The sequence below is a fragment of the Filicampus tigris genome, chromosome 15, assembly GCF_054856515.1.
Source record: "Filicampus tigris isolate MCC_2025a chromosome 15, RoL_Ftig_1.0, whole genome shotgun sequence".
Taxonomy (NCBI): Eukaryota; Metazoa; Chordata; class Actinopteri; order Syngnathiformes; family Syngnathidae; genus Filicampus; species Filicampus tigris.
The window spans coordinates 3,420,463-3,446,227 of NC_141231.1; the positions used below are offsets into that span (position 1 = coordinate 3,420,463).

A 25,765-nucleotide genomic window follows, 5' to 3' on the forward strand; every position below is an offset into this window, starting at 1 on the left:
TCATCAATTGCTACATTCGAGCAAAAAAGTTTGGGTCAAAACAATTAATTTAAATAAAGAAAGCGTTAACCGTTGGCTGCGTAATTTTCCTTCAGTTACTTTTTAACTTATAAAAAAATTGCATTTACAGTATTGTACTTTTCTTTTGACGGGGCTGAAATGGTTTGACATGTGCACCACCAGGGGGCAACCTTGGCTAAAACACTAGCGTGTGATGTCACGAGGAATTGTCACATGACTGTCGTTAGACAAAAACAGGAAGTTTGCTCTTTTAATGTGATAAATGTATGTAGTATAAAAAATTCACAGTATGTGAATTAAATGCTGCTATGTATTTTAGACAATAATTGCACTAAACTCATTCCGGTTTCAACGTTTTTTTGCACAGTGGCATACGTTGTTCCTGCTCAGAGGAACTGCTGGAGATTTTGTTGAATTTGAGAAAGTCTCGTGCTAAAAGGTACGTTAATGTTTTGGAATCGCCGTATTTATTTCAGAATTATTTAAAATGTACACACAGTTCGGCATACAATTGATTCACCAAAACTAAATGTGAATATGAGCATCTTTCTTGGCATTCTTCCTCTGTTGAACAAAAAACAACAACACATAACGCTCTTGAGTTGTGATGTGTTTGCTGATGTTCTAAATTACATCTTGACCATGTCAAATTTTTGCAGTGATGCTGGAATGTTATGCAATGATAAATAATAGTGTGCCAAACAAATCATGCGAGTGGCTTGTTTGTGCGACCGTGGCAGAGAAAAGCCGAAAGTCACGTCTTCTATGCGAAACACCCCCAGCTGAAAATTTTAACATTGTATTATCATGCAATAGTGAGGAAAGATGGACAGCTTCAGCTTCACATGGGAGTCACAGTCATGTTTTCAAATATAAGATACTGCACATACAGTGGAAGCCAGCGAGCTAGCTATTAGGGCTGCACGATATTGGAAAGATATGCGATATGGGTGTTGAATATTGTGATAACGATGTTCTTGAAATATTTATCTTGTACCTAAAGAAATGACATGGTTCAAAGTATTCTGAGCTAATTAAATGTAGTAGAATCAGAATCATTGTGAGCTATACATTCAAGTATTATTTCCTTGTGTAAACATAACATAGTGTGTTGGATATAAATGAATATTAATAATTGTTTTTTACGATGATGCCAATTTTGTGAACATGGAGTGTAATAATCGTAAATGTGATACGATTTCTATTAATTGCACAGCCCTACTGTGCTATAACTATATGTAGTGTGTGCATGCAGTGCATGCATTTACAGTTTATGTTCAAATTTATGTTCAAATTGTGTGTACTCTTTCTCCTTTCATATTCCAAAAAACTTGCATTTTAGGTCAGTAAATGTATGCATTTGCATTTTAGACTGTAAATTGTTCATTGGTCTGAATGTTAGCGCTCTGCGATTGACTGGCGACCAGTTCAAGCCAGCACCTCTTGCCTGAAGTTAGCTGGGATAGGCTCCACTTACACGTGACCCTCCCTTGGACATGCAACAAAGACAAAGATACAGATACATTTATTTATTTATTGTTCTTCATCTAGGGTGACAGATCACCATGGGTTCTGCGGTGGAGAGAACAGATGAACACGTGAGGGATTATCTGCTGTATCGTGGTTTCACCAACACTCTGAAAAACTTGGACAGCGAAATAAAAGCTGACAAAGAGAAAGGCTTCAGGGTATGGCTGGTTTAATACAGCTATGCATGTTTATTTAGTAATTCATTCTTGCTGAAGTAGACTATCATTATTATATTATTATTATTTTGCTGGTCAACATATTTCTACAATATTTTTTTAATCAGAGATGCAAGTAAACCTTTCTAGATATTTTATTCTGGATCTGGCCTTGTTTGTTGTCAAGCACATCAGGTTTTGATTATAATAATATCCTAATAATAATATAATCGTAATATAGTAATATATTTAGTAATATTTATGAATTAAGGCTTAGGTTCAGCAAATGGTGTTTTTTTTTACAGAAATGTCATAGCTATAAATTACAACACATGGTAAAATCCTTATTGCACAAGTTTTTACAGGTCAGACTTAAAAACAAAAAAAATGCAAATATCTAAAAAAGCCGATGTGCTAGAAACAAGTCAAGAGATTTTTATAATTAGCTTCAAAAATACATTTAGGGACACTAAGCATCTCTGATTAAAATTTTCTGTTGAGCCATGTTGTTATAATTTATCATACTAAAGGATGAGTGATAATTTGGGGTGTGCTTATAGTGTACAAAATCCTTTCCTCCAGGTGGACAAGATCATTGATCAGCTGTTGCAGTTTATCCACAGTTTTGAACTGTCTGGCCTGAAGGACTACTGGCTCTACTTGGATCGACGCCTTTTCTGCAGGCTGGAGGATGTTTACCGATCCACTGTGAACAAACTAAGAGCAAGCCTGTACAGATACTATGTTATAAACACCATCCAGGTAACACAAACGCAAAAATATATTTTGACTGTATTTAACTCATTCACTGCCTGACATTTTCAGACCCTCTTTTACCCTGACGTTTGAAAATGTTTTTAAAAATATATAAAGAACTTCCTGGGATTGAATGGCCGGACTCTGAAAAGACAAGTAAATTCCTCAGTGGCAGTGAATGAGTTTTAAAAGTCTTGGAGTAACGGTTTCTCTGCTCTTTTAACCTGCCAGAGAGGAAACTTGGAGAAGACTCAGGAATTTTTCCAGAAGCAGGCTATGGAGCTTCAGGGTCAGCCTGAGTGGCGAGACTGGTTCATCTTGCCGTTTATTCCTGCACCCGAACAGAACCCGGCTTTTGCTCCATATTTCTCCCGCCAGTGGTCTGACACCTTCCTGGTTTCACTGCACAACTTCCTTTCTGTGCTCTTCCAGTGTATGCATATCCTTCAGTCAAATCCAGCCTTTCAGTGACATTTTATATGAAACACATTGCTGTTGTACTTCTGTAACTGATGTGCCATCAACAGTAGCAGTATATTAATTATAAAACTTAAAAAGAGAAAGTTAGCTAATGTATTGTATGCAGGCAAATGTAGACCAACTGCACTTGAGTCCTGGTCAAAATTGATGGGGCGCAATCATTTTTGGCAACAAACCCAATACAAAAGAAAAACAGTTTGGTCCATTGATTCCTGTATGGCCAGTATTATAGTCAAAGTCAAAAAGACACACGCTAAGAAAATTAATCCCAAATTACTACTACACAGATTTTGAGATATTTGTTCTAAGTACTGTACTTAATGTACACATTGAATTTGCTAACAACTCTAGCATAATTCATATTGAAAGGGGAAGAATGCTTTCCCACCGCAATATGTGCCAAATGCAAATCACCGCTATCATTTCAGATTAATTGTTGCACAAACTTGAATTTGTAGTCTTTGTAATTGTATGAAATCAGGAAGCATAGTGTTCTCACAGCGCTACTGTACTTTTTAGTCCTTAACTGGGGTTCACCCCAACCAGTGTTGCTGAGCTTTGATGCAGAAGTCCAGAAGACAACAAGCCTCACTGAGGAGAATGAGCAGCTTCGTCAGCTGGTAAGTGCGTGGCCATGTATAAATGCTTCCATCTTTTCAGTCGTCACCAGAGAAATACGCTGAGAGAAAAGTAAAAGTAACGATCAATCAGAGTCAATTGGCCATAGCCCAAAGTACATTGACTTGGAACAACCTGAAGAAGAAAGAAGCCACTGTTTTTGTAAGAGAAGTTGAACAGGTATACCAAGGCAAAGAACAGCAGTTCAAAAGACCCTAAAACAACTGTTAGTGACATCAGCAACAACCTCCAGAGGGCAGGACTGTAGCAATCTACTGTTTACGGAAGACTTGATGAACAAACGTACAGAAGCTACACTAGATGGTACGTAATAAGATAACTACACATTAACAAAAAGAACTGGAAAGCTAGGCAAGAATTTGAGAGGTACAGAGATGGAGCTATGGCACTAGTTAGAGTTTATAGAATGATGAGACAAAGAATAACCGCGACCAAAATGATTAAAAGGATTCATTTTCAAGAAAAAACGCATGTGCTCATAAACAAACCCTACAAGGTTAACTATGAAATTCAGTGGAGATAATGTCATGGCTTTAGTTTCATGGAATATTCGGAGATGCTCTCACTGACATAAAATGGACTCAAAAATCGAACTAATGGGGCGATCCTTCATAATGCAGCAAAATAATGACTCAAAACATCACGACAAAGGATTTAGGGGGCTTTTAGAAGTGGAAGGTTCTTGACGGCAGTTACTGCAAACGAAGTACTTGCAACTAAATATTTAGTTATAACAACTTTTATCCGATACTTTTGCTCCCCTAAGATGTTTGTGTTCCGTTACTAATAATTCATTGTGTTTTACCACCACGTTACCACGTCACACGCAGGTGCCGCACTCCTGACACGCGGTCGAGTAAGGACAAAATTAAAAATAAGAGTGTTGTGTACCTTGTGGTCCCACAGACGCAATGACATGTGCCCCATATTGTTTTTATTTCGCCGATCACGGCGCTGCGCGTGTATGTGTGTTAGTTGTTTTTTGTGATATTTTTTCTTCGTTTGGTGGCGTCTGCTCGTGCGGCGCCTGCATGTGACATTAAAATTCCGTTCTCGATTGGCTGTCGCCGACGAGGGACGGGCCGGGACCACATGGGTCAATTAAATATGCAGGACGGAAACTCTGGGATGGTGGGACGACGCCCAGTTCTGCTTTTAAGTATCAACTAATATTGGTAACAAAGTCCATGTTTAAAGAATTTATTATTGTCTCACCTCACCTCATCTTGTCCAGGTCTTCGCCTTGCAAACAGAAAATCGAGACCAGAGGGATGGAGACGAGGTGGTCCATCACAAGCTGCCGCTGTATGTTCAGAACATGGACCGACTGGGAGATACTGAGCTGTGAGGCACTAACATCACTGTCTTTTCTGATGTATGACTCCAAAACTGGCTGCTATTTTTTCAATTTTCATCGTATTGATGCGTTGCCCTAAAATGTCTTAACTTACCTGTGACTCCGAACAGAATGAAAGGTAGATAATGAAAATGCATTTAGGTCTTAAATTATAAGGTGAATGTTAAGAATTTGTTTTAAGTTTATTGAAGTAGTCAAATGGACAAATGGCAGCCAACTTTGACATGAATGCTAATCATCAACTTTTTGCTCTTTACAACCAAACATGCAGTTCAAATGTGAGTAGTTTTAACAAATGCTTATTCATGAGTCAATTATACTTTTATGAGTATTCTGTTAAACAATATTTTAGATGTTTGATGTTGGTAAAGGGGAAGTCAACCCAAACATATTGTTCTAGGATATGTTCTATGCAGGCCCACTAGTTGAAACAAGATATTCTGATTAATATTGTGTTTGTGGAATATGACTTTAAGAAGCAAAATCCACTTGTTTTTACCCATCTCAGGGGGCGGCCATTTTGTCACTTCTGTCGACTGAAAATGACATCACAGTTGGTCAGGGCTCAGGTAAGGACCAATCACAGCTCACCTGTTTTCTGAAGCTGAGCCATGATTTCGTCGTTACCAGAGCCCTGAGCAACTGGGATGCCATTTTCAGTCGACAGAAGTGACAAAATGGCAGCTGTCTGAGATGGCTAAAAACGAGTGAATTTTGCTTCTTAACTCATATTCCACAAACACAATATTAATCAGAATGTCTTTTTTCAGCTTGTGGGCCTACATAGAAAATTGTTTGGGTTAACTTCCGCTTTAAATGTCCTTCTTTTTTTCAGTGATTGATTTGTCAGCACAATGTAGCAGAATTTGCTAATCATCAACGGTACCAAATCTGTATTAGCACTATTCGTTCCAGAAAACATGTTGAGTGAAGTCGGTCTTTTGCGCGAGAATGTCTTTTAGAAATACGTGTACCTCTGAATCACAATTTCACAATAAGTTTCAGGCACTTTACAGCAGCATGCAAACTGTATTATTTTCAGTTTACGTCAGAAATACTTCAAAAATGTTTTTATCAACTAAGTTATTTACTAAGTTAAATGACCAATACAAGTCACATGCTGTGTTTACACTGTGCTGTGATGCGGTTGTGGTTGCAAAATAAACAGTTCATTTAATGATGATGTATTATTTTATTTTTTTTTGGTCAGTTAATTCTTTAAAAACAACATCATTATGGATCACTAAAGTGACTGATACAGTTCAGTATTTTTTTTTTTTTTTTTTATTCTTATGTTGTCCTTGGGGCTAAATATTACCTGCTGGTGCAATTTCTTTAAGGACAATGCACAGGCCAAAAAGACATCCATGTTTGCAGTGTCTTTTAGTCTTGGTCCCTCCCTCCCTCCTCCTCCTCCTCAGTGTGTAACTGCTCACTGTGAAGGAAAATCATAATAATAATAATTGGAGGCAATTAACTTCAAAGCGGCTTTACTCAACTCTGCATGCAGCTAATCATATTGTGACCTGTTTAGACGTCCCCCTCAAAAAAGAAAAGCGCTCATTATCAGTGACAACCAGTATTAGCGATTACTGAAACCTTGACTTTTTAAAGCCACAGTTAACTTCAAACTGGTAATCGGTTCATGCCTAGTGACAATTTGCTTGGCAACTACCACCATTACCATGACACTAAATTAACTTGAAATTTTAATATTCACATCACAAAGCAACAATAAATAAAAAACACCTATTCCTAAAATATATGATTGGCTTTGTATAAGGACCAGCTCTATCCAGAAAGTATTGGATGTTTACTCCAAAGCAATACAAAGAAATTCAGCCATCCATACACTTTTTGGAGAATACAGTATTCAAAACGAAGTCTTAAGGGCAACTATTCTGGCGGCTCAGCATGTTTGCACATTTTAGTAAAAGCATCTGTTATACCTGCAAATCAAGTCATCTAAAAGATAATCAGCTAAACAAAATTTCATACAAATAAATTCCTAACTTTTTCAGTTCGGCTAACATACATACATACAATACATACAAATGTAGGCCGGATTATGAGAGAGCAGATCTCTGCCATGGGCAAACAATTGTATTTGGACTCGTATCAAAATTTGTGAACAGAATAATCATCAACTGTTAATAAATTAATTTGTGTCTATACAACAAATTTCACATAAATCGATTAAAAAACTTTTTGAGATACTACTAAGACAAAAAGTCCAGTAATTAGCCCCACATGGGTAATATACATTAGTGTATATTTGAGCGGTAGAAATTTACTGTTGTTGTACCAATTTTGGCTACTTTTAGATGTCTATGCTATTGGTAGACTCTCTGAGACAAAACATGTGTTGTGTTAGTAGCTGTAGGAATTGTGTTGCATGTTGAAATGGTCAGTCAGTGTTTATTTCGACAAGTAATGGTACACCAAATAAATATAAAAACATAAGTTCAAAAATATTTCCAAAATGGCCGCCTCCAAATGTCTGAAAAGATTCATCCCCTTATTACTTTGATCTTTTTTTTCTACACCCAAATGGTGACCTAGTCTTCTGCTCTCAGTGACTTAGTGTCAAGCCAGCGGGCTGTCAGTGTTGCCACCACACCATCCAGGAACTTCTTCTCGACATTCCTACCACAAGGTCGGCGCACCCCTGGAGGGAAAGCGCAGCAGGTAACTTCTGTATCTTCACCAAACCAGGCAGCAGTCGGCAGAAAGGACCAACCAACTAGTCAGGTGAAAGTGCCAAATACTTTTAACTCAATTGCCACAATTTTACAGGTGCTACTATTTGCAGAATTTGAATTCCAGAATGTCATGTTTGTGAATAATTACTCTGAAATTCACTGTGCCCTATCTGTACCACCTTTTCTTAGTCTTCAAAGTCAAAAGATGCAGTCCAAGTGAAAGAAGCCAAACCAGCCCCCAGTCAAGTGTCAACTAGTGAGCCGTCAACTTCGCAATTCCAACATTCAAACCAGCCAACTCATTTACGACATAAGAAAATCCAAGCGCATGAAAAAGAGCGGAAGGAGCTTTTCGCGAAACCACAGGTACCTGACAGTTACACGGGGAAATTTAAGTCTTGCTGTGGTCACAAAAAAAAGAAAAAAACAGCTGCTGTTATATCTTATGTACATGGTAATTACAGAACAGTTTTAATGTTTCTCTTCAGTTACAAGACAAAAGGGGGGAGGTAGGAGAGGTGGAGCCTCCAATTGAGACCTCTGGCGAAGCTCCGGACTCTTCCTCTTCAAACAGCAGGAACGGAGGAGGAGCAGCAGAAGGCGTCGGGCTATCAGCAGAACAGCCATTTATCAAACTTAGCCAGGAGGAATATGGAGAACATCATTCCTCCATCATGCACTGCAGGTAGACATTCAGCACACACACGCTCCCAACAGAATTTTCACATTCAGACGATGACCTAATTTTCCAACTCACTCCAGTAACTTTCCGGAAGTCTCTGTTCTTGGTATTTATAAAATAGACAAGTACAATAAGGTCCACTGATAGTGTAGTGGTACACACGCCTGAGTTGTGTGCGGGCTGCGTGGGATCGATTCCCGCTCAGTGACAGTGTCTATGTGTGCCCTGCGACTGGCTGGCGACCAGTTCGGGGTGTAGTCTGCCTTCGCCCATTGACGGCTGGGATAGGCTCCAGCAATTCCCTGTGACCCTGTATAGGATAAGCGGTTTGGAAGATGACATGACATGACAAGTACACTAGATTTTAGTTAAACACTAAATCAAAAAGTGAAGGTGTCACGTGGCGTGTTGGGGGAGAGAACGCAGGCGCAGAAATGGAGAAGAGCAGGTGGAGTGAGCAAAAGTTTAGTAAAGAGCCCTTGGAGGTGAGGGCTCGTGAAGAGGCTGGCAACATCGATGCAGGCAGGCTGGGAGGTGGGCGAGCAGAGAGGGTCGAAGCACGGCGTAGGGTAACCCAGAGGGTAACGAAGACTCAGTGAGTACTGCAATTTCTTAAACACGACAAGAAGGGGTCTAGAAGCTACAAACTCGACTTGGAGCGAAGACGATCTGGCAAGTGGTCTGCATCCCAGAACCGCTTAAGTAGGAGCTGCCTTCATTTGGAGGAATGGATCTCAGCTGCTGCCATTCCCCACGCACCTGCTCTCAGATGCACACGCACACACACCTCAGGACACTGAGGCAGCGGCCCTGACAGAGGATATTGGGCCTGTTCTTAAAAACATTGAACATTCTCTGCAGCCCTGTGGTTCTCAGGCAGGGTATTCCACGAATAGGGGCCACAAAACTGGAATGATGCTTCACCGTGTGTGTGCCCTGACTTTCAGAATGATTAAAATGCCTGTGGACATCAGAGCTTGCGAGGGTTCATACGGTAAAAGGAGTTATGAAGGCCCTACTTTTTTAGAACACAGTAATAAAACCATAAAGAATATGTTCAAAGTAGGCCCACAAGCTGAAACAAGATATTCTGATTAATATTGTGTTTGTGGAATATGAGTTAAGCAGCAAAATCCACCCCTTTTTAGCCATCTCAAAGGGCGGCCATTTTGTCATTTTTGTCGACTGAAAATGACATCACAACTGTTCAGGGCTCAAGTAACGACCAATCACGGCTCAGCTTCATAAAACAGGTCCGCCGTGATTGGTCGTTACCTGAGCAGGGTGATGTCATTTTCAGTCGACATAAGTGAAAAAATGGCCGCGCCCAGAGACTGACTGTCACTTCGACTGTCATGGGTATGGCTAAAAATGGGTGTATTAACTCTTATCCCAGAAACACATTATTTATCAGAATGCCTTGTTTCAACTAGTGGGCTTACATAGAACATATTCTTGAAAAAAATATGTTTGGGTTGACTTGACACGTCCACTTTAAGGGACATGGTCGAACACCTTCTCCAAGTCCACTGACGATGTATGTTCCAAAATTTAGGGTGTACAGCTGGTCCACAACTGATCCTTCTATGTGTCGATGCCAAGAGCTGAAATACACAATCGCTTTCTGTACTAAACAAAGATTCATTAGGTTCCCTGTAATAAGGGATGACTGTCTGTCCTCCTGCGTGTCAATGCTATGCTATGCTTTGCAAATCTAAAATAGTATGTAAATCTTGGTAATTTTTCTTTAAAAAAAAAGGGTAATCCAATTTGTTCATAAACCAGGCCTTTCGTCTGTGTTTGCAGTACTGTAAGTGTATTACCGGTATATCGTTTGTCAAAGACCGATTACGTTGAGTACAATAACAAATAAAATTACTTGCATGTATAAAAATAACTTAAAATGAAAACAAGATGACATATTTGGTAAGAAAATTTGTATAAAGTTGAATTTTAAATTTACTTTATGTAAAAATGTTAAAAAATTGAGACTGAAAACTTTTTTTTTCCCGGTTTCATTTTACTCTTGTTTGTCCTTAATACCACTCCTAAAAAATAAAAATAATTTACTTGGGCTGTTGACTGCTAATTGCTCTTGGAGCCCCCCTAGTAGTCGCTGTGCGCTAAGCAGGTGCTTACAGGTACAGATGCTGACTGGTTCTCTCTCTATATGTACCACATGATTGACTGTGTTTAGTAGTCTGCCTTTTGCTTAAAGTGCTAGGGTAGGCTCCAACTCCCCGAAACACTGAATTGGATGAATCAGGACTGATGCTAAACGTTTTTTGAATTGAAAATATATGCATGGATGTCCCTAACACGCTTGAAAGCTATTCTTAAACTGTCAAAACTCTTCTTTTGTTTAGGGTTGATTGCTCTGGTCGCAGAGTAGCCAGTTTAGATGTTGATGGTGTTATTAAGGTAAATGTGGATCATTCATCTTCAGGGCATATCAAATAATGGACGCAAATGATTGAACTCATGATCAAGCTCATGCACTTCCTGCACACTTCAGGTGTGGTCATTCAATCCCATCATGCAGACCAAAGCCACCATCATGTCCAAGTCTCCTCTGCTCTCCCTCGAGTGGGCCACCAAACCTGACAGATTGGTATGAATAGACACATTACAGAAACATTGAAAATAATAGAAACACAAATACGGCGCAAAATGTGAAATAACGTTCACTTTATCATTCATAATTGGCCTGTTGCCTATAGGAGATTCATGTCATTCAATAAACTAATTGATATTTTTGTGTGTGTTTAGCTGTTACTTGGCAGTGGTGTTGGCACAGTCCGGCTATATGATACAGAAGCTAAGAAGAATCTATATGAGATGAACATTGATGAAACTCATCCTCGGTAAACCTCTGTCTGTCTTTTTGTCACTGTAGTACAATTAGTTCAATTGACAGTGACATAACCTTTAGGATTTTGTTTTTTAAACAGCATAATGATTTGAAATAAAAATATAAAGATGTGATTGAAATACACATTATTTGTTATAATTCAAGACAATTATTGTTTTTGTGTGGTTATTGGGGTGCATGCATCATACTGAGTTGTCTCATATAACTTTTTTTTTTTTATATCCCTCTCAGCATCTTGTCATTGGCCTGCAGTCCCAGTGGTTCTTCCTTTGTCTGTTCCGCTGCAGCTGTCAACAGAACTGGACTTGCTGAGCCTGCTCATCGTCTCCCCACGCAGGTGTCTGGACAGCTGCTGCTTTGGGACACCAAGACAGTGAAACAACAGGTTTGACTTTAAATCAATCAATCAAGAAAGAGCTCATTGAAATGTAAACAGCTCAATCATGCATAACACCCGTAGTTTCATCTTCACAATGCAGTATGGCATTATCCAAGGAAGATCAGCTGTAATCTAAAATAAAGGCAGAATGATACATTCTAATCCGAACCGTGCTGTAACTTAAATTTGTTGTCTTATTAGAAGACGCCACAGCATGTTTGCACGCGCACACAAATACATAGTACTGGTAATTTATAATGCAGGAACATGAACACTATCTGTACTACGAGGATGTTTGACCTTTGTTTTGTTCAAAATTGATAGAAATTCAATTGATCTATTTCTTGAGTCTTAATGTTTGCCATCATTTAACTTTTTAATACTGCACAAATCGTTTTTGGAGAAATATTTTAGAAAATGTATTTGATGTCTTTCGTAATTCAATCATCTTCGTCACTATTGTGAGTTGTATGACTGCGAGTTTTAATGGTTCAAAAAAGGAGTATTACATAAAAATGCACACTCCTCTCCAAAGTTATTGCAACAGTGAAGCCAGTTGCTGTCTACCATTTGGAAAGTAGTGAATAAATATCAATAAACCTCTTGTGTACTAAATAACAGACATTGAACAGGTAAACCAAAAATTGTTATGGATATTTTTTTGAAATGCAGTTTGACACAGAACAGAGCAAAGAAACAAAATAGAACAATAACAGAATTAAACAATAGTACAAAATACATGTATTTAAACAATAGCTTTGGACTAAGAAGCTACACCCAGTGTGTGGCGCGATTGGCTACGCAGTGACAACGCACCTGCAATGTAGGATTTTTAACTCATTCACTGCCAAACATTTTCAGACCCCCTTTTACCGTAGGGTTTGAAAATTTGAAAAAAATATCAATGAATTCCTGGGATTTTAATGGCTGGACTATGAAAAGACGAATTCGTCGGTGGCAGTGAATGAGTCAAGGTATTGTTCTTGCATATTACTGCTGTCTGCCCTATATTACTCTTGTCCTAAAATGACATTCTACACTTATATTTTGAAGAGTTAAGAAATGGACATCGGTGACACAGGTGGCATGTTGAGTAGAAGTACTAGAGAATTCATTTTCTGTCGCATTTAGCATAATCACCGTTCTGTCTTTCAATTAGCTCCAATTCTCTTTGGAACCTGAACCAGTAGCCATTAACTGCACAGCCTTCAACCACAATGGAAATTTGTTGGTAACCGGAGCTGCAGATGGAGTCATCAGACTCTTTGGTTAGTGTTTTTTAAATTGCACATTTTGGTGATTAAAATATAAAATGTGTAATCATCTGCAAAAATGATTAAATTAATTTCTCTTTGATTCTTACTAAATTGCTAAGCAGTCTGTGAAATACACTTAATTGTACACTAAACTATAAGTAGAGACTGTCTGAATTCTCTTTCTTTCTCTGTAGACATGCAGCAGTATGAGAGTGCTATGAGCTGGAGGGCACATGATGGAGAGGTTTACAGTGTTGAGTTCAGCTACGATGAAAACACCGTCTTTAGCATCGGAGAAGATGGCAAGGTGAAGCTGTTTTAAAACATCTTGTTTTACGATCCTAAATGTGCATTTAGAAATTAGTTGTGTTTTTAAATGATGTGTATTGATGTGGGTTGCTTTTGTATCTTCAGTTCATCCAGTGGAACATCCATCGATGTGGAGTAAAGCAGTCAGAGCAGGTTATACCTCAGGACGCCACTGGGCCGTTTGTCCTGTCTGGGTACAGCGGATATAAACAGGTATACAGTAAACCCCACTAGTTAGAGCAGTTTGCTGTGAGCCATAGCTTGTGCATCTACTGTAATTTATCCAGGTAGGTTGTTTATAATCCACTTGAGTTGGTCCATGCTTTGAAATACAGCTTTAAACAGAAACAGTAAACTTCAAGTAAAACATGGTAAGAATGTGTCTCTGCAGCTCACACCAACTGAAGTGAGCATTTTTCCCAATGGTAACCAAGTTGAGAAGACCCCCGCTGGATACAATATGAAATTACATACATAATACGAGACAACTCCATTAAACACACCAGTAAAATAAAATATAGCAAAACCAGTATCCCACGTTATAACATAAAAAGAGTTAAAAAAAAATGGCAATTTTGCCGGCTAAAACAACATACTTGAGTGAGTAAGCCTGTTTTCTTAAAAAGTGATCAGTCGGAATGGCAACTGTGTCACGCTGTCGGCTTCAAATTGTGCAAATTCATTTTGGTTTATTAACTTGAGCGCTGCCAGCCCTGCTAGCGCTTCTAGCGCCGTACAATACCGCGTCAGTGTAATTACGTTTTTTAATTGGGGATTGAACATTATTTCAGGAGAACGATGTATTGTTGTCGTCAGAAGCAACAGTTTGACCCCCCAAACACAGTCTGGAAAATGAGTCAAGTCAGCCGCTACGAAATCGATATAAACTGCTTAAAATACGCATCGTTGTAAAAGAAAAAAAGGATTGTTTCGCAACGCCATGTTAACCGTTGCCGCTGTCTCATGTCTGTGCTGTAAACAAACTGCATACGCACATTGCGTAAATTACTTGACGCTAGAGACCTTCCAAGATTAGATTACTAACATGACGACGTTTAAAATTGTCGGCAATTAATTTTAATGGTCGACGCTTTTATTCATATATCTAATTATTTGGCGCTGTGTTTTTCCCTCAAAAATGCCTCGTGTCCTGCTGGCCGCATGGTATGCATACCTGTGTGCAACGCACGTGCGCAATAGTGGTAATCTGGGTCATCCATGATGCAAACAGAAGCATTGTGGAAAATTTTGTCAAGCCTAACACCCGTGTTAGCGTTAGCAACAGAGTTGGAGGGTCTGGGCGTGTTTTACAAAATTACTTAATATAATATAAATCTCGGGCGGCACGGTGGTCGACTGGTTAGCACGTCCGCCTCACAGTTCAGAGGTCGTGGGTTCGATCCCGGCTCCGGCCTCCCTGTGTGGAGTTTGCATGTTCTCCCCGTGCCTGCGTGGGTTTTCTCCGGGTACTCCGGTTTCCTCCCACATTCCAAAAACATGCATGGTAAGTTGATTGGACTCTCTAAATTGCCCCTAGGTGTGATTGTGAGTGCGGATGTTTGTCTCTGTGTGCCCTGCGATTGGCTGGCAACCAATTCAGGGTGTCCCCTGCCTACTGCCCAAAGACAGCTGGGATAGGCTCCAGCACGCCCCGCGACCCTTGTGAGGATAAGCGGTACAGATAATGGATGGGATGGATGGAATATAAATCTCCCTTTCTTGCAGGACGGCGACGATAAGCATCTAAAATGGAAGCATGTTGTGGCTCATGCCCGATTTCATTTCTCACATTGGGACAGTCGTTTCTTGAAGTTCGCTATTGGCCCAGAGCGGACACTCTTTACTAATGGCGGGGCTGCTTTTTCATATTGAATGAAAAAAGAAAACAGTGGGGTACATGATGTCGGCAATATGGAACTACTTCAACATAGATACTCCAGCGAGTACAACAGCTAGGTGCAAAATTAGCGGTGCGAAAGTTGCAAGAGGTGGAACGAAAGTGGCCAGGTTCAATACGTCAAACCTGATAAAACATTTGAGGACGAAACATATGAACAAGCACCAAGAGTTTGCGGCGGCGGCGGCAGCGGCAGCGAGCATGAACAAAGTGAATGGACCGCAACAACAAACCCTGCTCAATTTTGGATTTTGGAGTTGAACTTGTTGGATTTTTCTACTGCTTGTTTTTGGTTTTGAAAGTGGATTTGGGAGCGGAAGTTGTTGCGATGGGTCACTAATACAGTACTCAAAACAAACTTTTATAATAATGTCCTATAGCTTTTGTAATTAATCCGACACAATCTCTCTCAAAGATACATCGTGTATATTATTTCTTATTTTTTCCTGTTTCACAAAGGTTAATAAGTCTGGCCAAGCCATGATAGCAATGGTTTTACATCCAAGTGAGTATGCAGCTCTTTAGAATTACAAGAAAAAATGCTCATATATCTCTTTTTTTTTTTTTTTATTTCAGAAGTCTGGTATCGGTACAGGATCGGCATCGGCCGATACCGCACAGCTGGGTATTGGAATCGGTATCGGGGCCAAAAAATGGCATCGGAACGACACTATAGCTGTAATGGCAGAATTAAAAAATTTCAAGGGGTCTGAGCTGAATACTTTCCGTACCCACTGTGTATGTGTATATATTAGGGTTGTCAAAGTTAAAGTATTTAAATATGGAGATTAATTTAAATTTTATAACACACTAAAAAAAGTTAACTCTGTTTTAATGACTTTCTGTAGCTGACCTCTGCTCACTGTGCAGCCAACTTAGAGAAGAGTCACTGTCGCAAAGACGGACTTATACGACCTTTAGTCTTACTTTCAAAATTTGCTCGACGGCTCATTGGAAAAATCCAAAATTTGCACACTTTGCAAAGCCAAATTCAAATACAATCAAAGAAAGCTATTAGAACAGTCTGAGTCGAAATATACTTTGATATTTTTTTTACATTAATTCCAAGATTTTACTCATGTAAATATCGGTTCCAAGCTTTGTAAAAAAATGTAGTTGAAAAACACAATCAATTGCGATCAATTTTGTACATTTTTGCGATTAATCAGTTAAAAAACGTTAATCGCTTGACAGCACTAGATGTATTACATATATGAGGATGATTCATTCTAAAAACATTTGTTAATGACTTCATTCAGACCAAGAACAGACTGTGGAACTGTGTCATCCCAACTTACCGGCAACTTTAGTCTACACAGCTCAAAGATCTGTTTTGTAGGTAGGACCACTCCTAACAGATCCAAAATGGAACTCACGATGGAGAGGATGTTTCTTCTGGTGGGATGATTCTTCTTGAATGATGATTTTGAGTTTGAAGTGATCTATCTGGAGACACCATCGTAGCCCCAGAGCACTCTTGAGAAGAGGCCATCTGTCCATGTCTTTTTGGAGTGGAACGTTAACTCATCTTTCGTGAAAAATACTTCATGCAGCTCCCCAGGCAGCTCACTTTCAGGCCTTCCAAGTTATGACATGGCTGGGAACTGTCTTTTGTTCTCCTATTGTTGTGAGAAGAAAGCAGCTTCTTTGCACAAAGACTGAGTTCATCCATAAACTTGTCTGTGCAAAAGGTAGCGGTACTGCCTTGAACTAGGAAAGCATATGAGGTAATCACCTTGGTGCCATTCTTGACCTTTAGTTGGACTGGAACAGTGGCAAGGATGCTGTGTCAGCTGCCACATTATTACATGATCACTATAATCTAGCTCATGCGTAATTGTGGTTGTCGTTCTTTTTGGATTTTTGTTCCCTGGTGCCATTATCACACAACTTTTGCTGTTTCCATGAAGCCATTGCACACAGGCTGCCTTTCACTGTTCTCTTTAGTTTTTTCTTCAGGCGTATCCTTGTGTAGACTGACTACGCACTTCAGTTTCACCTGACAGAAAAGCTGCTGAAGCAGAGTCCCTTCCCCCGGAGAAAGTCGTTGTAAAGGGATTTCTTCATTTTCTTCCATTGTTCATGATGCGCTTACCTTGACAGAAGAGACAGGGTTTGGTGAAAACATTGACTGACCTGGAATCACCCTTCATTTTTGATTGTCTTTCTGTGTTTACACCAGCTTGGTTGTTCAATGGTGTGGCAGTTGTGGTGAAAATGGCTTATCATGCCTCCTTTCTGACACGAGGATTATGGATGTCTTTGGTTCTTGATCGCGTAAGAATTTCTGAAATGTTTCACCAGGAGCCTTTTTGTCTCTATGGTATCCTTGGTCAGTTTCAATGTGTAGACAACTCCTTATTAACTCTCTGGGCTGTTGGCATGTGTATTTCTCCATAAAGTAGATGGTCCTTGCTTCTCTCGGTTTTAATCTCCTTTCATACTCAAACGACATCATAAAGAGTCTATGTTCCCTTTGAAGACAGCAATGTTTTGGTGGTAAACTGGAAAGACTTTGTTGTTTTACCACGAACTCTGGAATAACATTTGCATAACTGTACGAAGTGTCTGATGCACCATAATTTCTTGATTTAACTGATTTCATTTGTAGCTAAGCAGTTTGGCTGTTCAGTACCTGCATTGTCCTGAGTCCTGGTATTCATATTTTGGATTGCGATTGGGACAGCTTCCTCAGGATTGTTTGGCTCATTTTTCACATTTGGCTGACTCTCACATGACACAACACTTTTGTCATCAATTTGTGAAACATCAGATCCCTCGTAATAAATGCAAAGCTGAAGCTTTGCCTCAGCAGGACCTCAAGGTTCTCTTAAGGAGCTTTTTCACCCACAGTAACTAAGATGAGAAGCATACACCAATTCCAGTGAAGTTGGAGTGTTTGTGTTAAACATGTGCTCATCCTTTTCAACTGAATGCCAAAATAATGTTCAAACCGATAAAACTTTTTTTGCAAATATTCATCCATCCATCCATCTAATAAAAATGATCAGACCAATGAGAAAATACTCGCTGGTGATAGTGTGAGTGAGGTAATTAAAAAAAAACATTCAAATGATCAAAAGCAATTTGTAGTGAATTAATATATTACATTACAATATGATATCCCTCTTTATGATTTTTAAACAGAAAAAGACACGTTTTCCTGAATTAGTATAGTATGGCAAAATCAACCAATGAATCACAAAAGAAACAGACAATAAGAAACACTTGAAACACATACTCTCTGTTATTATGGAAGAACAATCTTTTAATGGAGGAGCTATTGTCCTCTTCCCCTTTCTCCCCTCATCCTGTAAAGTTACTGAATAATAAATACTTATCATGTTTTTGAAGTGTTTTTCCCGTCATAATAGTGTGTTTTCACTTATTTTTATATCAAATTGTATATAACCACGCACTGGTTAAAAAAAGGGTCAGCATAACTTAATTTTGGGTCTGGAACCGAGTAGTGTCATTTCCATTCGCTTCAATAAGAAATATTACCTCGATTTATAAACATTTCAAGTTACATACAGGCTCACGGAACCAATTCGTAACTTGAAGCTAGACTGTACTACAAAAATGATGAGATCTAAAATCACTGTCACCGCTCTTTGGTTAGTGTTCCAGGCTTCGCCATATGGCAGAAGAAACAAAAAATATTTGGCCTTGCACACCAGGGCCTCTCCATCTCAAATTCCCGGGCCTAGTATGTCCCTGTGGGGAACCCAATTAAATATAAATTAACTTTTTTTTTTCTCAGGTCCAGGTTCCCCGAGGTCGCCTCTTCACCTTTGACTCAGAAGGACAACATGTCCTGACCTGTTCAAGCTCTGGGGGGATCATTTACAAGGTAAACACATTTACTTTCACACACAAACAATTTTGGATTGGAAAACCGATGTTAAACACATGAAATCTAATCAAGCGTCCCATGGTTCTCTCTTTCGTGTGTGCACCTCCCCCCTGCCCAGCTGACTAATGGAGAACCTGCTCTGGAGAGCTTGCTGTCCCTGGGTGGACACAAAGCACCAGTGGTGACAGTTGACTGGTGCTCGGCTTTAGACTGTGGAACCTGCCTCACTGCCTCTATGGACGGAAAGATCAAACTAAGCACGCTCCTTGCGCAGAAGTCCTGAGTCATAAGTTGAGTTCTACCCACTTGAGTGGTGTGAGTTACACAACATACATTATGAGGAATAGACTGAAAAGATTATTAATTTCCTTACAGAGATTATTCAAGAGTCAGATGTCAATGTTAGCAGTTTCATGATGTGATACAAACCTGTTCAACGTTCATGTCAGTACAATATTAAAGTCTAAATGGAGTCTCAAGAAGATGACAATTTTGAAATTATTACGTAGTATTGTAATTGTCCATAGTTGTGAATGTGTGTCTATATGTGCTGTGCTATTGGCTGGCAACAACTACGTCCAGGGTTTGGCTCACCTTGGTTGGGTTTGGCTCAGGTGTATCTGTGAGCCTAATTAAGATTAAGCACTACATGCTTGACCAGCAACCAAGAATGGAATCAGCCAACTCTTTGGTCTTGTTTTGTGATGAAAGTTAAGTGTTTTGTTAATATTTTTCAGTTTAACGCAGAAGTACACTACTCACAAAAAGTGAAAATTTGACTTGGCGATGAAATTTCAGGATGAACCTTTAAATTCACAATTATCTTTACAGGGTAGCCTCATTTAGCCTTCTCTAAACCTTTGCCAGCACATGTTCAACTGTTCAATATTTTGGTATTTTTTAGCACACTGTCCTCTAACAAGTAGAACAGCAGAATTCACATCTGATGTTTGGTCCATGAATCAATCAATACATTTCCTTGATCAATAAGAATGAGTATTTTACCAGTCATCATACTGTTCAATTGTGACATCAGGAGACCAAGACATCGCCATTCTGAGGCTTCAAACAATATGTTCTCAGAGGGAAGTAGCCACTGATCTTTGAGTCCCAGCTAGTCATCGGCAGGTTGCAACGATAGGGAGACTGAAAGAGTCACAGAAAGGCATAGAAGTGGACTTCTTTTGAAATGTATTGGTCGTTTCCTGGATCAGACACCTGCTGTTGAACTCCTTGTTTAAAGAACAGCAAAAGTTGTGCAAAAACAACTGAAACATTGAACAGTTGGACACACTCAAAAGTTGTAAAAGGTCCAATTAAATTAATCTGTAATTATACAGTATCGTAGCCCTGCAGTAGACGAACACGTGCTGATGGCCACTTATGTAGGGAGCCTGTGTATCAATTATTACTAACGTCACTGATTTTGACATATTGAATTTGTTATTCACATAATGAAAGAGATTTTATTCACATTGACGGTTCTTTGTTATGATGCGACAATGTTCCGCTTGTGGGCGCTCTAACGCTCGTCTATATTTTGCAGCGAAGAAGTGTGATGCACAACAATAACAGTGCTAGCAGTAAGGGAATGTGACGCTCTCAGATTTAATCGAGCTGTAAGTCATAACGAGTGACAGCTGCTTTTTGCAAGTAACGTAACACAAATTATTGCGCAACTTTAAGAATTCAGATGTAGTGTAGTTTCACCGAACAGCTATACGCTTATATATAGATGCGCGGGTGAGGTTAGCCTGTTCGAACTCTGTCGTACTCGTCTTTTTGTTTAATGTCACTGGTCTCCCGCCCCGTGTGCAAACATGGAGAGCTTGTACAAGCGCAAAATGTTCGCTTCGATGCGCAAAACCAAGACGGACCTGTCCAAGAAGAGGCAGATTGGTTTGCCTGCCTCCATCCTGGACGACAGTGACGAGGGCTCCTTCTCCTCCTCCTCGTCGTCCGGTTCCCAGTCCGACTTCCATAGCTCCCCGGAGGAGGACAGTGACCAGGAGGAGTGGCAAAGGAGTGATTCCGGAGCCACATCCAGCGACGGCAGCCGCTCTGTGACCCGTAGAAAGCGCTCTTTTCTGGGAGGCGACGAAACATCCTCGTCTTCGAGCACTGCGAAGGAGCGGGATAATGATGATGATGATGACGATGAAGACGACGACGACGACGATGATGACGATAATGATGGGGGAAAGAAGGAGGTTACGAGTCAGCCGAAGAGGATGGTGCAGCCCAGGAAGAGATGCCGGGTTCAGCGACAGGATGATTCGGACTCGGACCGTGCAGAGGAGAAGCGGAGAGAGGAGGAGGAGAAGGCGAAGAGAAGACAGAGACACAACAAGCTGCTGGCGCTGTCGCGCAGGATGAAGGCCCGCGTACCGAGCCGGAGGAGGAGCCGCGTAAAACAGGTATTACACCTGTGGAATGCCTTTGTATACTCTGACATTTGTGGTGTTACTTTAAACCAAAACCGTCTTGCACGTTGCCGCTTTAACACTATGGAAAACCGTTTGAGCATTCGTTCAATATCCTTGTTATCCAGCCCAAACTACATACTTGTCTGTTCTTTCATTGTTAAGACAATTATAAACCCTTTCAGCTCACCCTCGACCCTGGTGAGTGTAAGCAATACGGGAAATGGATAGAGAACTACTGGCATAAGTCTACAAAGACAACTGTATGTTACTATTGAGGCAAAACTGCTGTAGTTGACATCTGCCCATTAGTAACATGTACAGTAGTTGGCTTACTAGTATGCCAACGTTGGCCTATAGTGAGGGCAAGCATACAGTACAAGTACATGAACCTGTACATATAGCTGGATATTAAAGATATCAAATACATACCCTTTTGCAGTGGTTATCAAACAATACATAAAGTGCCACCTCAAAAAAATACTTAACTCTTCCGAGTTTCACCACAATGATCGCCACTCAAATACAGTAGGCACCAGTGTTCATTTAAAGCGAGGCAGAAATGAAGAGGGGACGGGTGGACAACTATTTTCAGTAAATAACGATTCACTTCAATTGTATTGTACGGAAGCATGGAACTGCCAATGTGGAGTAGACAATTTTGACTGACAAATACGTTCGAATGTACTTGTAGGCCAAATGCTAAAAACGTAGCATTTTTCCCAGAATGCCACAAATATGTGCATGAGCAAGTCAATACCCAGTAGCATTATGGGGAAAAAATACCTAAGCAAAATCCTGCATACGATTGCACACACTGTTTACTCTGCATTGGCAATTCCACGCTTCCATAGTATTCCACATTGAAGCTAAATTGAAAAAAAAAATTGTCAACATTCTAAAAGTTTAGAGTGTAAGTGAAGTCAAAAAAATTCTTTACAATAATACGTTTTATGTGGCCCCAATAGTCTAAAACACTGTATTAATATGCACTTGTGGGGTATGAATAAATTAGAAAAATCCACCCGTTTTTATCCATCTCAGGGGGCAGCCGTTTTGCCAGTTGCTGTCGACTGAAAATGACATCACAGGGTCTAAAGGCTCAGCTTGCGAACATCACATAAGCAAACCCAGAAAACAGGTGAGCGTGATTGGTTGTTCGTGTTACCTTAGCCCTTAGGCAATGTGATGTCATTTTCAGTCGAAAGCCAAACGGGTAGATTTTGCTGCTTCATTCATATTCCACAAACTCAACATTAATCAGGATGTCGTGTTTGGACTAGTGGGGGTGAATACAATATATCGTAAAGAAAATATTTTACTTAGTTGACTTACCGTTTGAATGCAAATGTGAACCTAAAAGTTAAATACAACTGGACTGCACTTTACGAATGTACTTTACTGAATTAAAAAAAGATCAAGCCACTGTATTATATGTTGCGCAGTTTGAACATTTAATTCATTGATTCTTTTGCATACCACTGAAGGGAGCCCGTGTACCAGTGAGGCTTTTTTGGTGCTACTAGTATGGTCGAGGAGGCCACTAGTGTGTGACATGGGTACTGGTTGGGCCTAGTATTTGTTGCTATTGCAGCAAAGTAGTTTATTGGTAATGCTTAATTAGTAGTGGGAAAAATACTCGTAAAACAGTTGTTCTAGAAGTGCCTCCTATGTTTTACAGTAGTTGTGTGCTAAATTGTCTTACTAGTGAAGACAAAGTACCTTAAGATGGATACCAAGGACATAGAATACATGCTTCAAAACAAACCAAAGTAACACAGGAATTTTTTTTATTTTCAGCATGAGGAAGAATCAAAAAAGGGGGATTATGTGGCTCCTGCGGATCAAGATGGAGGAAATAATGGCAAGGCTGAGGCTTCGGGTGGCGATGGAGAAGAGGAGCAGAAGGAGGAGGCGAAAGACGAGGCGAAAGAAGAAGAAACAGTGAAGGAATAGCTTCAGCCATGCAGCGAAGGGTACGATGTGGAATTTCAATGAAATTGAACTTTGTACAGTGTTTAGTCTTCTCCTGCAGCACTTGTAAAACAAGTCACACGTGAATATGGGGGTTTTCATGATGAATGATCTGTCGCGATTGAGACTGGTATTGGTAACAAGCACCAGTAAGGCGCATGGAGGTACGGGAGAACTTTACACGAGTGACCCGGCTTATCCTGCAATAGCAGTGGATCCTGAAATGGGACTGCAAAAGCATGGATGTGTTGCTTCTTTTTATCGGGCACACCCTGAAAGTGAAGACAGAAAAGCTTAGAGGTCATTTTTCCCCCAATGTCTCAAGTAGTTAATATCAAGAATGATGCCAAATTCGTTGTTTTCTGTAAATAAGAACAATCATATTTGTATAGGGACAGCTGCTCCTTGATCTGATTTAAAAGTCTAAAAAGGGTGCTTGTTCCCATGACAGTAGAAAAATCAGCTATCGCTTGAAGATATCTGAAGTCAAGTTAAAGTGGATGTATTATGCAAATGTTCACGCGCATACTGTTATTTGGGGTAAAATTGATTTTTTTTTTCCCCAAAACATTGATTTTTAAAAAAATAAAATGATTTTACATTGTCATTACCTAGTTCAGCCACAAGTGCTGCCTGAAACTACATATTTTGTATTGTATGCTTTTACCGCCTAAGACTCCCAGAACTACACTGAGATTTCAGAGATTTGCGGAAATTGGAATTTGGCAATTTTCATATTTCGAAATTCTCAATTATTTTTCTTGCAACTTCATTTAGATTAATCCCTGCACTTAAATTGTTCATGCGTTCTAAATGAATTGTCGGCCACACTAAGGTTTGCCGGGCTTTCAAGTCTCTGTGACTAAAGGGCTGAAGCTTGCCTAAAAGTTAAATGCCTGTAAATCAGCATTCACATCAAGGAATCAGCAGCTGCCAGTGGAACTGATCCCAGCACTGCTGCTGAGGATTTACAGTACATCTACCAGATGGAAGAGTACTGCAGTGTTGCATTATATTAACCTCTCAAAATGAGTCATCTGTGTAAACAAAGAGATTGAGTTCTTTTACTGTGTGAAAACTAAGATAATAGATCATGTGCCCATGATCATGAAGAAAAAGTCCATTGCAGAGCTTCGCTGCAATTATCTTTTGAATGCGTGTGTGCGTGTGAATCAGTGATGAACCTGCAGTATTAACAGGACATGAGTACACTACTTGGACAAAATGTTTGTTTTTTGTTCCTTAAGTCTGTGTAAAAAAAAAAATAACAAAAAACTTGGCCTGCAATGTACAAATGTATTTTTCCACAGGCATATAAATCATAACTTTACATTTGGCTCTGTAGCTTTTTTTTCATACAGAGTCCTTAAAGGGGCATCTTTTTAACATACTTTTCATCGGTTTGGAATCAATCTGAATGATTTTTTTTTAAAATATATATTTTGTATGTTTCTGACAATAGTAGTTATTTGACAACAAATGATTTGGACTGTGAGGCCAACGGCTCATTATTTGTCACAGATAAAGTAATTGTAAATTATCTGGTCATTTAAAAAAAAAAAAATTAATTGCAGTCCCATGTCCACTTTGTAGGATCCATCTAAGAATTGGACACACAACCATGTTAAAGAAAAAAGCCAATGAATGTATTAGCTTTATTTATTGTAAAAATAAATAAATAAATAAAAAGTCATTGTTGGCATTTTTGTTTTAAACATAAATTTTACAGAACTTTTACTGGGTAATTTAATTTGATTCAGCACATTTTCTTTTATGGCACCTGCTCTTCCCTCACACTGTTTGTGCTCATGTATTTGTGTGCTTAAACTGATACTTTCTCTAATAAGATTTTTTTTAATCATTCATGACATTTTTGTTTGAGATTGATTTGCTTTATTTTACCCACTGCACATTTAACTTATCATGTATCTGCACAATGTCAAAATCCATATTAGTTTGAGATAAACTGGACTAAATATTTTGGTTCAATCAGCAGCGTCAATCTTTTTCAGTCCTGAAATTTTGAGGCCTTGAATGTTTTATTCATTGTCACATGTACTATCAGTTGCTGTGTATATGTTTTCTGAGTGTTTCTGGTGGGTTTTTTTTCTGTATAAAACTTTGAAAACCAGCCTGCTTTCTAAAAACAGCTTCATGATTAATACAATTTTTGGTTGATGACCAAACCATGTTTGTAGTGGTTACTGTATTCTCACACAGTACAATAAAGTGAAGCATTTCAAATGAAAATCTGTTTTACATCGAATCCATTGCATTATCTTTCTTGACCAAACAACACATACATTTTATTTGTACAGCACTTGAGGATGCATATCCAATAAAAACAATATAGTCTTACCAGAAAGCCTGCCTAAACCCATTGGACAAATGCGTTTTAAAAAGCCTGGGTGGGAGCACTAAAACGTGAGCTTGTAGTCCGCTCATAAATACTTCTGGGAGCACGCCTACGCGTGACG

The 25,765-nt window shown here is 39.4% G+C and overlaps 2 protein-coding genes and 1 long non-coding RNA gene across 3 annotated transcripts; 2 read left to right on the top strand and 1 right to left on the bottom strand.

Moving 5' to 3' along the window:
• The first annotated feature begins 231 nt into the window (after positions 1–231).
• On the top strand, positions 232–19,381 carry wdr91 (WD repeat domain 91). The gene is made up of 18 exons (XM_086052965.1): positions 232–460; positions 1,573–1,709; positions 2,289–2,468; positions 2,694–2,900; positions 3,479–3,562; positions 4,816–4,925; positions 7,515–7,689; positions 7,830–8,006; positions 8,129–8,325; positions 10,689–10,743; positions 10,838–10,933; positions 11,092–11,186; positions 11,426–11,579; positions 12,733–12,841; positions 13,024–13,136; positions 13,244–13,351; positions 18,799–18,888; positions 19,010–19,381. The coding sequence occupies exons 2-18, from the start codon at positions 1,587–1,589 to the stop codon at positions 19,172–19,174; spliced, it is 2,238 nt and encodes a 745-aa protein (XP_085909091.1). The 5' UTR covers positions 232–460; positions 1,573–1,586; the 3' UTR covers positions 19,175–19,381.
• Positions 9,715–25,729, bottom strand: LOC147135161 (uncharacterized). The gene is made up of 3 exons (XR_015089767.1): positions 25,648–25,729; positions 16,334–21,012; positions 9,715–11,549 (listed from the first exon to the last, which is right to left on the bottom strand). It is a non-coding gene; the product is annotated as an uncharacterized LOC147135161 (long non-coding RNA).
• Positions 20,428–25,538, top strand: LOC147135162 (uncharacterized). The gene is made up of 2 exons (XM_086052967.1): positions 20,428–21,308; positions 23,115–25,538. The coding sequence occupies exons 1-2, from the start codon at positions 20,712–20,714 to the stop codon at positions 23,268–23,270; spliced, it is 753 nt and encodes a 250-aa protein (XP_085909093.1). The 5' UTR covers positions 20,428–20,711; the 3' UTR covers positions 23,271–25,538.
• Positions 25,730–25,765: the final 36 nt, after the last annotated feature.